This window comes from Tursiops truncatus, chromosome 4, assembly GCF_011762595.2.
Source record: "Tursiops truncatus isolate mTurTru1 chromosome 4, mTurTru1.mat.Y, whole genome shotgun sequence".
NCBI classification, from domain to species: domain Eukaryota; kingdom Metazoa; phylum Chordata; class Mammalia; order Artiodactyla; family Delphinidae; genus Tursiops; species Tursiops truncatus.
This window is the reverse complement of record NC_047037.1, coordinates 39,819,792-39,834,348: the sequence shown is the minus strand read 5'-3', so window position 1 is coordinate 39,834,348 and position 14,557 is coordinate 39,819,792. Positions and strand designations below refer to the sequence as shown.

Here is a 14,557-nt window from a genome sequence, read left to right as displayed (position 1 = left end):
ATCTTGGATATCACTGGAATCCACACATCAAAAGCAAACTCTTCAGCAGCTGAATTGGTGAAGACATCTGAGATGGACTCAGGACTCACTGATATTACTTTTATTCTGTTTAATATTTTTCTGTAATTTACTGTATAAGAAACTAAGACCTGAAAGTACCGGCAATGCACAGTATACAGAGGCTCATAGCTTTATTTAGCACAGCTGTAAATGACCTCTAACTCCATTTTAGAGAGGGAAGCTGTGATGAAAGTGTCTTGCCATACAGCTGGATAAAGTCTCTGAAGAAAAAGAAACTGCGAAGGGACTACTGAACTGTCTGCTTTCTAATTCTAAGGCTTAAGAAGGTGAAATAGGGACTTGGAGGAAAAATTGAACTGGAAGTCAGGACTTCTTTGCAACAGTCATTGCCAGGCAATAATTTCATAACGTGGAAAGAGGGGGCAGAGGTGGGAGGAAGAATAGGGAGAGACAGAGGGAGATAGTCCTAAATGAGTCCTAAGGTCCCAGTAGCCCGCAGAGATAGGTCTCCTTAAGTACAAGAGAATTCTCAATAATCAGAAGCCCTCTCCTCCTATGCTGAACCAATTACTCTGCTGGGTTTATGTCTCCAGATACCGTAAACAAAAGGAAACCCGGGCTTAGGGGAGGACGGCGCTTGCCCACTGGGGTGCGTTTGCGCTCAGGAAGCCTCAGGGAACCTATTAAGTCACAATGCAAGACGCTGCGCTTTAAAGTCTAGAATCAGGACGTGCCGGCTTGGCTCAAGGTTAAAAAAAAAAGAGCCCTACGAATCCTTTTTGTAAATATCGTCTGCCTCCGCCAGGCCCCGCCTTTCCCGGGACGCCATCCCGCGGCCCCAAGAGGGACTCCAGGCCAGGGTCACGGCTGCAAGAAGCACCCCCGCACACTGAAGCGTCCCCTGCGGCGCGCCTCTGGAGCTCCGGAGCGGCAGCCCACGCCTAGTGCGCAGGCACAGAAAACTCGCCGCGGGCCTCGTGCCAAGTCCTAGAGATCACGCCCCCGCCTCGGCCCCGGGGGTCGGCGGTTTACTTTCGAACAGCGGCCCCGCGCTCTTCCTATTGGCTGATGCTACGCAGTTGAAGGTTGCCAGGAGACTGCGCCTGCGTCTTGAGGCTCTCAAGCCCCGCCTCATCTGGGAACCTGAAGGCCCTCAGGGCAGAGGAGGGAGGGCGGGAATTTGAGTAGCTCTCTGCGTCAGCCCGCAGGCTGTGGAGCTCTGTTTCTGCTGGTGGAGTTGCCTGGTTTTCCCTTCCCCACGGTGAGTTTATAAGGAGCTTCTCTTCGGTCCGACAAGGCGGCTCTTGGTCCCTCTTCTTTCCCTGTAGCGCAGGCTGGTGTACTGCATGTGTTTGGGGCTTGGTGAGGGAGAGGGCTAGCTTGGGCCCCGCGTCTTGGGTCCCTCTTGTTCCAGGTGGAGAGTTTGGGGGACCTCGTTTTCCTCCCGCCAATAAGGAAGTGCATTTCCGTGAGGGAGAAGGCCCTCTGTGGTGGGGAGGCGGAGAGAAGCTGGACTCCGCCGAGCTGGGCGGCCTCGCGGCGGCTCGGAAAGGAGGGCGCCGAGGCGCGTTGGGAGAGAGGCCCGGGAGGATTTGTCACAAACCTTCGGGAAGGGGAAGGGCAAAGGCACTGCTGTTTCGAGCCCCTTCTCTGGGAGGCGTTCTCATTGGACTTAACCGCGTAGGTGTAGTTATGCCCATTTTACAGATGTGAAACGTCAGTTCTGAGGGGCACTAGGTAAAACTGACCCAGGGTCTGTCAGCATTTAAATGGCAGAATTGAGAGATGAACAGACGTATTAATGGGTATAACCTAAATCAAGATTTATAATTTTAAGCTGGCAAAATATTTCACTCTCATGGGTGCTACTTGTCTTCCAGTTAACTTTCAGCAGTCTAAAATGACGGTGAATGTTTGCTCCGTCATCACGATTGTTGGCTGATATTTTCAAGAGCTCATAAGATACTTGACGCTATAAAAAGAGGTCCTTTGTGGCAATTTATTTGGCCACAGACTTGGGCTTTTCAAGGTACAGGTGATACCTATCCTGCTGCACCACAGCTGTTGATATTTGTCGCTACTTTTAAAAAAACACAGTGACGCTTAGGGAAGGTAAACGTCAAAGACAGTGAAATTACCACGATATCATTCCCTATGATATCATACTTAACATACGTTTTGAGAATATAAGTCTAGAACATTAAGATAAAATTATTTTTATTTTAGAATAAAAATAAAAGAATCTGAAAAAGTTGAAGATATATATTCAGTCTGCAAACCAGAAGGTCAACGAAGTGGTAAGTTCTGGGAGATTAAGTAAATACCAAAGAAATTTTCAGTAAATTTTTACTGAGCGTGTGATTTAAAATGTAAGGGGAAAGTTTTAAATCTTTTGAAAAAAGGTGTGTATGTTGGTGGTGTATAAAATTCAAACCATATAGAAGGATCATAAAGTGAAAAGTAAACAACTCCCTTATCTGACCTATATCTTAAAGTTAGTCACTGTTAACTCTTGTTTACTCTTCTAGAAATCTTACAAGGATGTGTGTATCTTAATACAGACACACACATTTAACACATACAGATCTGCAAGTTGAATTTATTAAGTTATCTGGATACCTTTTTACCATATATTTTCATATTGGTCTGCATTCCATTTTAATGACCAAGTAGCTATCCTTTAAGGTACCATAGTTTATTCTGGCAAGACGAAATTTTAGTTTTGGGTGATATTAGTTTTTTTTTTTCTTTTTAATTTATTTATTTATTTTTGGCTGCACTGGGTCTTCATTGCTACGTGCGGGCCTTTCTCTAGTTGCGTCGAGCGGGGGCTACTCTTCGTTGCAGTGTGGGCTTCTCACTGCGGTGGCTCCTCTGGTTGCTGAGCACGGGCTCTAGATGGGTGGGCTTCAGTAGTTATGCCATGCAGGCTCAGTAGTTGTGGCTCGCAGGCTCTAGAGCACAGGCTCAGTAGTTGTGGCTCACGGGCTTAGTTGCTCCACGGCATGTGGAATCTTCCTGGACCAGGGCTCGAACCCGTGTCCCCTGCATTGGCAGGCGGATTCTCAACCTCTGTGCCACCAGGGAAGTCCAGTGATGTTAGTTTTAACATTTCTTTTCAGCAAACATATTGCTGAATTTTTCCCACCAAATATATATGTATTTTTCACTTTTAAAAATATTTTAAAAAAGCAAAGAAAATCTTAACTGCTCGTATCAGTTCCTGGTTAAATTGCATTAATAGTTTCTTTTTTAGTTTGGGGAAACAGGTTGATGTCAAAATGCAGGAAAACAGTGCAAATGGGCAGAGTTAAAATCAGATCTGACCATAGGATTTTGTTTTGAAAGAGTTAGGTGATCCTTCATTATTTTTGTACATTTATATGTACAAAAGTATTTTAAAAATCTTGCCCCATATTTATAGATGGCACAAATGTAGTATTTCTAAAGTAAGTCTTGAATTGCATAAAATGTGCTTTTTATTAGGTAGGGCCACAAAGATGTGAGACCCAGCCTGGGAAGTGGCACCTCTTGAATTTTCCCAGACTTATAGCTGACTCACTCTAAGTCCTAGAGCAAGTCATCTAACTATAATGTGGCAAATTTCTCTTCAGAAGGTGTAAAATGTAATGAATGTTTTATAACCATTCATGTGTAGAGATGAAAGGCAATAATGCATTAGGGAATTAAAACTTAAAGAATAGTTTACACAGGAGAATGGGTAATGATATTTTTGGTATTGCCCAGTTCTCCATCATCTGCTGTCAGTGCTGACCATCCATAATATGCTGGTTAGACATTATGGAGTCTCCATAGGAAATCGGCCCTCTGGAGAAAGACTGCATAGAAAGTTTAGAAATTCAGTAATGTGTTTATTTTTGACACTTAAGCACAAGACATTTGTGAAATAATTTATACGTAGATGATTTAGCTTCAGGTTTATTTCCGAAAAGATTTCTTTTTTACGTTCATATTTCTTGGTGACTTTTTTTTTTTTTTTTTTTCCGGTATGTGGGCCTCTCACTGTTGTGGCCTCTCCCGTTGCGGAGCACAGGCTCTGGACGCGCAGGCTCAGCGGCCACGGCTCACGGGCCCAGCTGCTCCGCAGCACGTGGGATCTTCCCGGACCAGGGCACAAACCCGTGTCCCCTGCATTGGCAGGCGGACTCGCAACCACTGCGCCACCAGGGAAGCCCTCTTGGTGACTTTTAAAAGGGAAGCAGAACATCTTGAACTAAGTTATCAATTTGTACTTGGGCTTTTAGTACCCACCGGAGGAAAATAACATTTTACATGGGTTATTTTAATTTTTTTTGTTTTTTAAAATTATATATTAATATAAATCAATTCTAAAATTAATTTGACGGGAAAGGCTGGTTAATAGGCAAGACACTTAAACATTTTAAAGTTTTTTTATTGTTTTGAAACATACATAAAATTTACCATTTCAACCTTTTTTTTTTTTTTTGCGGTACGCGGGCCTCTCACCGTTGCGGCCTCTCCCGTTGCGGAGCACAGGCCCCGGACGTGCAGGCCCAGTGGCCACGGCCCAAGAGCCCAGCCGCTCCGCGGTATGCGGGACCCTCCCGGACCAGGGCACGAACCCGCGTCCCCTGCATCGGCAGGCGAACTCCCAACCACTGCGCCACCATGGAAGCCCCATTTTAACCGTTTTTAAGTGTGTAGTCAGTGGCATTAAGTACATCCCACATTGTTGTGCAACCATCACCATCTATCTTCCGAACTTTTTCACGTTTCAAAAGTGAAACTGTGCACTCATTAAATAACAACTCTCCAAAGTCCCCTGTAGCCCCTGGCTTGTTTATTTAAAAAGCCAGCTCTTGGGTGTATCAACTCTAACAATTTTCTATATTTTAATTCATGGTTTTCATCATGCATTAGAATTTTCTTCTGCTTTTCCTAGGTTCATTTTCTTTTCTCTTTTTTTTTTTAGATAAATCCTTTTTATACTACTTCTGTTTGTTAATGAAAGTATATGGCTTCAGCTCTGCCATGTAGAACTTTTTTTTAACCCTGTAGATTTTGCTAAAGAGTATTTTTATTATTTCATATGGATAAATTACATCTTGGCTGGGTATAGAATTCTTAGGTCATATCCTTTTCCTTCCAGATCCTTGTGGATATTGATTGCTACATGTCTTTTAGCATTCCTAGTTGCTCTGGAGATGTTCTGGTTATCTACTGCTGTGTAACAAACGTCTGATGGTTTGGATGGCTGCATGTCCAAGATGGCTTTTTCACTCACATGTCTGGCACCTCATTGCTTCTCCTTTTGGCCTCTCTCATCAGCAGAGTAGCCTAGACTTTTCACATAGCGAAGAGGCAGCAATCTGCTAGGCTAGCTAAGGGCTATACCCAGAACTGTCATAGTGTCACTTGTATCAGATTGTTCAGAGCAGTCACATGTCCTGTCCAGATGGTCTTAGTTGCGGCACGCGGGATCTTCGTCGCGGCATGCGGGCTTCTCTCTAGTTGTGGTGCAGGCTCCACAGCACATGGGCTTACTTGCCCCACAGCATGTGGGATCTTAGTTCCCTGACCAGGGATCAAATCCACTTCCTGTGCATTGGAAGGCAGATTCTTAACCACTGGACCACCAGGGAAGCCCCAAGCCCAGATCTTTTTGAGGGGAGAATAGATTTCATCTCTTGATAGGAGAATACCAGCAAAGTCACATCACAGAACAACATGTGGGAGTTAATTGTTGTGGCCATCTTTGGAAATTATAGTCTCCCAGAGAATTCTGACACTATTATGTATTGTTTTCCTTTTTGGGGTATCTTACTTTTCTTCCTGGATGCATGTGGGATTGTCTTTATTTCTTTATTTAAAATTTTAATATTTTAAATTGTATGTTAATAGTTGAAAGTAAAACAGAACTTAGGCTTATAATGAAAAACAGCAGCCTCCTGCCCTCACTCTCCCCACTCTTGATTCCTGCTTTCCAGAAGCAGTCACTTCATTTCTTTTAAATATTTCTTTTGGTATTGCTTCTTTATTCATAAATAATTTGCTTTTAATGTGATTTCTTGATTTTTCACTTTCAGGCATGTATTGACTTCTTATAAGAGAAGATTAAGATAAAACAAAGTTCTTAAACTTTGTTTCCTTCCCTTATTCCCTCCTCCCAACATAATTTTGTCAGTTTCTTAGTTTGGGCTGTTGTAACAAAAATACCATAGACTAGGTGGCTTAAACAACAGTCATTTATGTTTTTGCAGTTTTGGAGGCTGGGAAGTCCAGGATCAGGATGCTGGCAAAGTTGGGTTCTGGAGAAAGCTCTCTTCCTGCTTTGCAGGTGGCCATTTTCCTGCTGTGTCTTCACATGGCCAAGAGCAGAGAAAGAGAGGCAGCAAGCCCTGTATCTCTTCTTCCTATAAGGGCCTAATCTCATTCATGAGGGCTCTACTCGGATGACCTAATTACCTCCCAAAGGCTCTACCTCATTAATACCATCACATTAAGGGTTACGATTTCAACTTACGAGTTTGGGGAGACACATTGAATCCTTAACAGTCATGCTTTTTGGTAAAATCAATATTTAATATTTAAAATATTATAACAAATAGGACAATTGAGCTATATAATGTGTTGTAGTATTTCCTCTTTTCATGATTCCATCACTTTTCCCTAAATTTAGTTTTCTCATCACCTCTCAATATGTTCAGACACGTGAAATGTTGTCAGTTCCATTTATTTACTTAAAAGCATTCCTTCTGGATTTGTCTTCTTCCTCCAGACTACTATTTCTCTAGGCTTGCTGCACAGTTATCCAGGACTTCATTTCATAGTTATCCTGGTGAGAATTATTGTTTTTCTTTTCTTCCTGCAGCAGCTTCTTTAGAAAGGGTGGGTGATGGGTGGTTCAGTTTTGAGACCTCTTGTGTTAAACTATCTTTAGACTATCTACAAAATTTATTTACTTTGTCTGAGTATAGAATTTTAGGTTGGAAGCCATGTTTTCCCGAGAATATTGAAGAATTGCTTCATTGTCTTCTAGTTTCCAGTGTTGTTACATACACACAGCATAGCTAAATCCAAGATGTTCATACCAGAAAATATTCATAGGAAAATTTTTTTGCTCCTTTATTCCCCCTCAGGAGTCTAGGCTGGTTATGGAAAATTTCTGATGCATAAAATTTCATACTAGTTTCTGTAAAAACTAGCCCCTAAGCATGATAGCCACCTTTATCTTCTGTTTCTCAGGCAGCAACCAGAGTTAGAAAGTTCCTGGCCTTACGTAGTTATTTTCAACCAGGCTTACTTCTGTTAGCCAGTTCTGACTTACAAATTTGTTGCCTAAAATCAGTTTTTCAAAAATCAGCTAGAAGAGGGTAGTCTTAGATTTGATTTCTGTATCTTCAAGTTATCTACACGTTTCTGATTAAATTTTGTTAAAAATTTTATGTGCTATGGAAGTAACTTTTGAGACCAGGATATTTGCTTCCACTTTATGTAAGTTTAAGAGATGATATTTTCTTTACAATATTGTTATTGAATATCTTCATTCTAAAGAAAGTTGAGCTTTTGGGTCCTTAAATGAGTTCCCAGGGAAAATGATTTCTAACTTTTTGACAAATATAGGACTTCGGAGGGAAAGGTTGGGTTCTGTTTTAGGGTTGATTTTTGGTACTTACATTAAATAACTCTAATATTAAATCTAAATTGAATATATGTCCAATGCTCACATTTTATTCCTTTGCAAAGTGCTATTCTGTTTATTCCTTCATTATGAATTCTGACATCACTGAAATAAACTGAGAAACGTTTTTCTTGGGTGGTTTTTCTATTTCAGAGCTCTCTGTAGGTAAAGGGTAGTCATAAAGGCTTCCCAACATGTAGGCACTTAAATTTATCTGCAGTGAATGTCATCTTCTGTTGTCCAGTTATTTTTGTTTCCTGGAATGCCTCACAGTTCAGGCTTATTAGTCTCTCACATCTTGGCTCATTACGGTTCTTAATATTGTCAGTCTGAATGGAGTATTTTCTATTTTCTGATGGACTCTTGATAAAAGCTTTTCCTAAGCAGAGATTTTGCTATTTAAAGAAAAAAAAAACCCCCCAAAACTAAGGTCTGGCATTTTATTAACATTGGTCTCTTAAGGGGCAGTGTTTATTCAACCAACATTGAGTGAATGCCTACTGTGTGTCAACTTCTGTGCTTAGATACAATTCCTGCCCTTATTGCAGGCTTATATTCTAATGTATTGAAAAATGTTACAAAATTATTTATTTTTTTGACTGCGCTACGCAGCTTGTGGGATATTAGTTCCCTGACCAGGCATCGAACCCAGGCCCCGGTAGTGAAAGTGCTGAGTCCTAACCACTGGACCTGCAGGAATTCCAACAAAATTCTTTTAAATAAACTCCATCTAAGTGCTCGCTATAAAGTAGAAGTGCAGTGTTCAGTGAGATTAGGGGACCTAATCTGGGGGAGGAGGTGGGACTCAGTTTGAGACTTGAAGAATGAATGAGTTGGGTTTTGCAATTGGTGAAGATGAGGTGCATAAGAGCTGTAAAAAAAAGTCTGAAGAGGTTTTTGTTTCTTAAAAGTACAATTAGTTATTTGTAGATACTTCTAACAGTTTTTATAGAGGAGGATTTGGTAAGCTTTAGATTTTGCATGAATGGCACGTGGAAGGCTTGTTGGAAATATCGGTAATAGCTTGCCGAGACGTCAAGTTACTTGTGTCAGAGAGGGTCTCTGAACTGTTGCTGGATTTCTTTCATGAAGGAAAGATGACTAATGATGTTCTTTACCACTAATGCTCTAGTGGTCCGTAATTCATAATTACCACAATCAACACTTCATCTTTCAAACTTTTTTATCGCAAGGACTAATTCAGAAATATTACTCCCTTCCAAATCTTAAAATTAATATTACTTGATACTGTTACACTGTGCTGATTCAGGGCTTTAAGCATACACGCTAATATTCCAAAATTCAAGAAGCTTGAAATTTATAGAACAGTTAGAAATTTAATAACTTACTTTAGAAACTATGGTTGAGCCAACTGAGAGTGTGAATTGAAGAATGTAATTTTGTTAAGAATTAACTTTTTATTTCATAGAAATATTTAGTCTTACCTATTCATGATTTGTGTATAGTTTTGATTTTAGCATCTTAGAATGTAAAAAGTTGCACAGACTAGTTATAATCATTAAATAGACTTCAACAGAACACCCCAAAGTAAATAAGCTCTTAAAGGTGATCAATTATTCAGTGTTAGGAATTGCATTATATAGAAAGCTAATTTTAAAAATCTTACTCTTTTAAATGACAAGTACAGTATATTAACAATTTGGAGGTTAACACCTAAAACTTTACATAATATGTGCATGTGTCTTTGTTATATGTAGAATTAAAATACTTTTTTCTCTTGACAGGAAATGCACAATTTTGAGGATGAGTTAACATGTCCTATTTGTTACAGTATTTTTGAAGATCCTCGTGTACTACCATGCTCTCATACATTTTGTAGAAATTGCTTGGAAAATGTTCTACAGGCATCTGGTAACTTTTATATATGGAGACCTTTACGCATTCCACTCAAGTGCCCTAACTGCAGAAGTATTATTGAAATTGCTCCAACTGGTATTGAGTCTTTACCTGTTAATTTTGCGTTAAGGGCTATTATTGAAAAGTACCAGCAAGAAGACCATCCAGATATTGTCACCTGCCCTGAACATTACAGGCAGCCGTTAAATGTTTACTGTCTCCTGGATAAAAAATTAGTTTGTGGTCATTGCCTTACCATAGGTCAACATCATGGTCATCCTATAGATGACCTTCAAAGTGCCTATATGAAAGAAAAGGACACGCCTGAAAAACTGCTTGAACAGTTAACTGACACACACTGGGCAGATCTTACCCGTCTTATTGAAAAGCTGGAAGAACAAAAATCTCTTTCAGAGAAAATGGTCCAAGGTGATAAGGAAGTTGTTCTCCAGTATTTTAAGGAGCTTAGTGATACATTAGAACAAAAAAAAAAATTTTTCCTAACTGCTCTTTGTGACGTTGGCAATCTGATTAATCTAGAATATACTCCACAAATTGAAAGAATGAAAGAAATAAGAGAGCAGCAGCGTGAATTAGTGACACTGACAACATCTTTACAAGAAGAGCCTCCACTTAAATTTCTTGAAAAAGTTGATGATGTCCGCCAACGTGTGCAGGTCTTGAAACAAAGACCACTCCCTGAGGTCCAGCCTGTTGAAATTTATCCTCGAGTAAGCCAAGTACTGAAAGAAGAATGGAGCAGAACAGAAATTGGACAGATTAAGAAACTTCTCATTCCTGAAATGAAAATTTCTTCAAAAAGGATGCCATGTTCCTGGCCTGATAAGGAGGAAAAAGAAGTTGAATTTTTAAAGATTCTAAACATTGTTATAGTTACACTAATTTCAGTGATGCTGACGCTGATCCTCTTTTTTAACCAACACATAATGACCTTTTTAAATGAAATCACCTCAATATGTTTTTCTGAAGCCTCTCTATCTGTTTACCAAAGTTTATATAAGAATGTGCATGATTTAAAGAATATACTGTGTCACACTTTATATTTACTGAAGGAATTCATGTGGAAAATAATTTGAAAATTCAAATCTGAATTGTTTAAGTAGGCTTATTCTGTACAGCAGAGACTAATTAATGACCATTGCTAAATGGAGCAATAGGGGTAGCATGGATAAATAAAATAGCAAGCTAAGGTTTATTAGAGTTGCAACAAATATAATCCCTTTCATGCTTCTGTTGAAGAGAAAATGTGTCATCAAAAGTTAGAAATGAGACAATGTCTCTCGTTTTCTGAAAACCAGAACAAAATCTAGTAATTACTTGATTTTGAGTATTATCCCATTTCTATTGGTTTGAGAGGTTGACTTAATATCACTGTGATATTTAAATATTCTTGTACCAATATTATCTTTTAGCATTATATACTGCAGTGGTTGGCTCTGCAGTTCTTTGTGTATACGTAGCTTTTAATTAAAAGATGGCAAAATCCCGAAAGGTAAAAGCTTGACACTTTTGAATGGACAAATGATGGTGAGAAGAGGTTTTAAATTCAAGTAGCAAAGTCTCATAGTGAGAGTGGATTGCTTACATTGAAGATGTGTTTGATCAAATGTACGTGATCCACACACAGTGTGTTTTAGGTAGATTTAAGAGCTCTAAAATGTTTATATCAGCATTCACTCCTAATAAAACTATTGCTTTGGGAACGCTGAAGTGCCATTGGGGACCAAACAGTAACATTCCCTAGTACTTATTATTCTATGGTTTGTGTAAATTTATTTTAGGATTGTATTTAATTTTGTGTAGTCTTAGTCATGTCAGTCAAATCAGTTCTTGGCTAAAAACTCTAAAACATGTTACTAGAATGGAATATTATTGATATATCCCACCCTCATCATATTTGAATGGCATCATGTTAACTGTTAGGTCTAAAATTTTCTGTTGAACTTTCTCTTATGCTGATGCCAAAGTACCAATAATTTGATCGTATTTTCTTGAATTGTGTTATAAAGGGAGCCTACTTAGTCATTAAGTCAAATCCCTTTGATTTAGTTTCCATTTTATTAACAGGGGCTGAACCGTGGTGCTTGTGGTAGGGCTCTTAGCCCTTTTGTCCTTGTAACCCTAAGTACAAGCTCACTCACTTTCCAGAAATTCCAAATTGGCTCTTGGATCACATATTTAGGAGCCTTACTTAGTTCACACATTTTCCAGGTCAGATTAGGTCCTATAGCTGTGACTGTACTCAGGGCACTAGTTCTAAAATACTCCTTAGTGTCTTATCTACTGAGAACAAGTCTGAACACTAAGACGGCTGGCTGTATTGTCAATTTATGATCAGAATCAGAATATCAGAATCAGAATAGCACGACTAACTGTTGTGTGGGCAAAGAACATCTGGAGGTGGAGGAGGTATATATTCAGCTTACCAACTAACTTTAGACTGAAGTTGCATCGACTTGATTAAAGTAATAGGTACAACACAAAAATGCCACATACTTTTTGGAATACGTATAAATATTAGCACTGAAATGTTAGGTATTATGTGTCAAAATTGTAATCTCGTATTTCTCGTGTGTATTAATCCTCACTTTTGTAGATTAGGAAACAGACACAAAGGTAAATTGCCCAAGGCCATGTATCTAGTATATGAGACTCCATGTATTTTCAGAGTTCATCTGTCGTGCTACCTTTTTAAAGGATTTAAGCCAAGATTTTTTAATCTATGTCTATGAATCACAGCTAAAAACTGAAGCATTTTAAGTTTGACCTTAATATTTTTTGTAACTTGCCAGTTTTTAGTAGAACTTTACTGTTGGATAAATTTTATGTAGTGTGCGTGAATATAGTCAAATATACAAATAACTGAGTGAGTCTTATACATGCTCTTCTTTTTGTATTTTTATCAGGAGGATGAGACTGTAAAATTTAAAGTATGTAATCCTGAAATATTTCTAAGTTTATGTATAACAAAAGTATATATTTTAATAAACTCATTTTGATATAAGCATTGAGTGGCTTAATAGGGCAGTCAAACTCGGGAGTGGTTGCTTTGGGATTTTCATATGGACTTACGGGCACTATCTATCTACTTTAACTCTTTAAAAGTTAGTACTGGGCGCTTCCCTTGGTGGTGCAGTGGTTAAGAATCCGCCTGCCAACGCAGGGGACACAGGTTCGAGCCCTGGTCTGGGAAGATCCCACATGCCGTGGAGCAACTAAGCCCGTGCGCCACAACTACTGAGCCTGCGCTCTAGATACAGTGTGCCACAATTACTGCCCACGTGCCTAGAGCCCCTACTCCACAAGTCACCGCAATGAGAAGCCTGCACACCACAACAGAGTAGCCCCTGCTCTCAGCAACTAGAGAAAACCCACGTGCAGCAGTGAAGACTCAATGCAGCACCAAATTAAATAAATGGATAAAATAAAATAAAAAGTACTAAGCTTTACTCCATTGGTTATTAAAATATAATATAAAAATATTAAATTCCATTCACCTGTTCTCACCAATGAAAAAGCCCTTGATTATGTTGATACTTTTTTCTAGTTACTTTTCCCTTGTATAATCTTGATTTAAAACAAATGACCATACTTGAGTTATAGATCTTGCTTTATTTAACTCCATGCTAATGTATTTACACTTTTAACGGTTATATTATGATACAGACTGTCTTTGTTGGGTTTTAGTACCTAAACAATACTGCATTGAACAACATGGTAATTTTTAATTTTAATTCCTCAGGATCAATATTCTAGAAACTGAATAGCTAGGGCAGACTTTTGATTCAATACCGAAATTTCTTTTGAAAACCAAGTGGTTGCTGGCTTCCAGTAGCATTATAATATTCTTGGGTCAATACAGTGTAACACAACAACAAAAAACCCTTGACAACTTGATGGGCAAACAGCACTCCATCTTAATTGCCATTTATACTAAGGAAATTAGTCTTTATACACTTTATTCTTTTCCTGAAGTGGGTATTTTTCCTTTTCAACTAATGAGATAGCCAAGTTATTTCAGACATATTTGCTGACCCTTTTTGCAAGTGTTTTAAACAGTCAAGCATATCAAGTTTTAGAAAAGAACACAATATTTAAATTCTCATCCTTATAATTCAGAATGACGGTTAAAAAAAAATGTTCCTAGGATTTGGGTAATAGTGACTATCTAAATTACTAAGTAAAATACCTTAAAAATTTTACTATAGTAGCAGTTGATAGGCTTCTCCAGCGTAGGTCAAAGGTCCATGAGAGTATGCTGTGTCTTGGTAACATGATCTAGTTTAGAACTGTACTGTTCACTTTTAACTCTGCAGGTAGCAGTTTGGGGCTAAGGGTAAGTCACCTGACCCCCCCCACCCCCCGCCCCAGGCATCTTATTTTCTCCATAGTCTGCTGCTTATAAAGTTGTCAGTTTCTTACAATCTCCTAGAAGCAGGTATAGAGAATATTTTATCACACTTATAACATGTCTCTTAAGTAACAGCATAAAATAGAAACTAGTTATATGACCCAGTTTAAGAATATGTATTTTATATAATTTATAACCCTTTACAAACAGAAAGTCAGTAAATACAGTACGCTGAATCTGCGGTGATTCAATCTGAGAAATCTTCAGTATAAACAAGTTTAGCAAAGTCCTTTAGATGCAATTTCTTTTGGGTTTACTGCAACACTTTTTGTTATATTGTATGTCTTGTAAATTCCAATAAGTCTATCTGAAATCTCAAACATATTATTTCGAAGAGAAATTATTATGAACTGGGCATTTTTTGTTTGTTCCTAAAGAGAAAGAAAGAATAAATTAGAAAAATTATACATATATTATAAATATATAAATCATATAATAAACATCTAAGCTTTACTTCCCTGAAATATTTCTTGACAGTAAATTCAACATGACATAATTAATTAACATGAAGAATGACAACATGGATTAATTCATGAAACAGTATTTGGGTTTGAGAAGAATTCGGGTATTTGGAAGGACGGTTG

The 14,557-nt window shown here is 38.6% G+C and overlaps 2 protein-coding genes across 5 annotated transcripts in view; one reads left to right on the top strand and one right to left on the bottom strand.

The window, feature by feature from the left end:
• Positions 1–1,044: 1,044 nt before the first annotated feature.
• On the top strand, positions 1,045–12,566 carry TRIM59 (tripartite motif containing 59). Of its 3 annotated transcripts, none has more exons than XM_004314654.4 (3): positions 1,045–1,282; positions 2,248–2,318; positions 9,430–12,566. In XM_004314654.4, the coding sequence occupies exon 3, from the start codon at positions 9,433–9,435 to the stop codon at positions 10,636–10,638; it is 1,206 nt and encodes a 401-aa protein (XP_004314702.2). In that variant the 5' UTR covers positions 1,045–1,282; positions 2,248–2,318; positions 9,430–9,432; the 3' UTR covers positions 10,639–12,566. The 3 variants fall into 3 exon arrangements, with proteins under 3 accessions (XP_004314702.2, XP_019801873.2, XP_073659963.1); XM_073803862.1 differs by lacking the exon at positions 1,045–1,282 and adding an exon at positions 1,354–1,701; XM_019946314.3 differs by lacking the exon at positions 2,248–2,318 and having other exon boundaries at positions 1,200–1,282.
• A 588-nt stretch (positions 12,567–13,154) lies between these two features.
• SMC4 (structural maintenance of chromosomes 4) overlaps positions 13,155–14,557 on the bottom strand; it is a 34,678-nt gene continuing 33,275 nt past the window's right edge. For both annotated transcript variants that reach the window (XM_073803859.1, XM_004314655.4), the window contains exon 24: positions 13,155–14,344. In XM_073803859.1, coding sequence (XP_073659960.1) covers positions 14,192–14,344 — 153 coding nt within the window. In that variant the 3' untranslated portion in view covers positions 13,155–14,191. The remainder of the gene's footprint in view (positions 14,345–14,557) is intronic.

Bases quoted from the DNA above. Each gene is read 5' to 3' on its own strand.
- TRIM59 (XM_004314654.4), top strand. From the start codon at position 9,433: ATGCACAATTTTGAGGATGAGTTAACATGTCCTATTTGTTACAGTATT.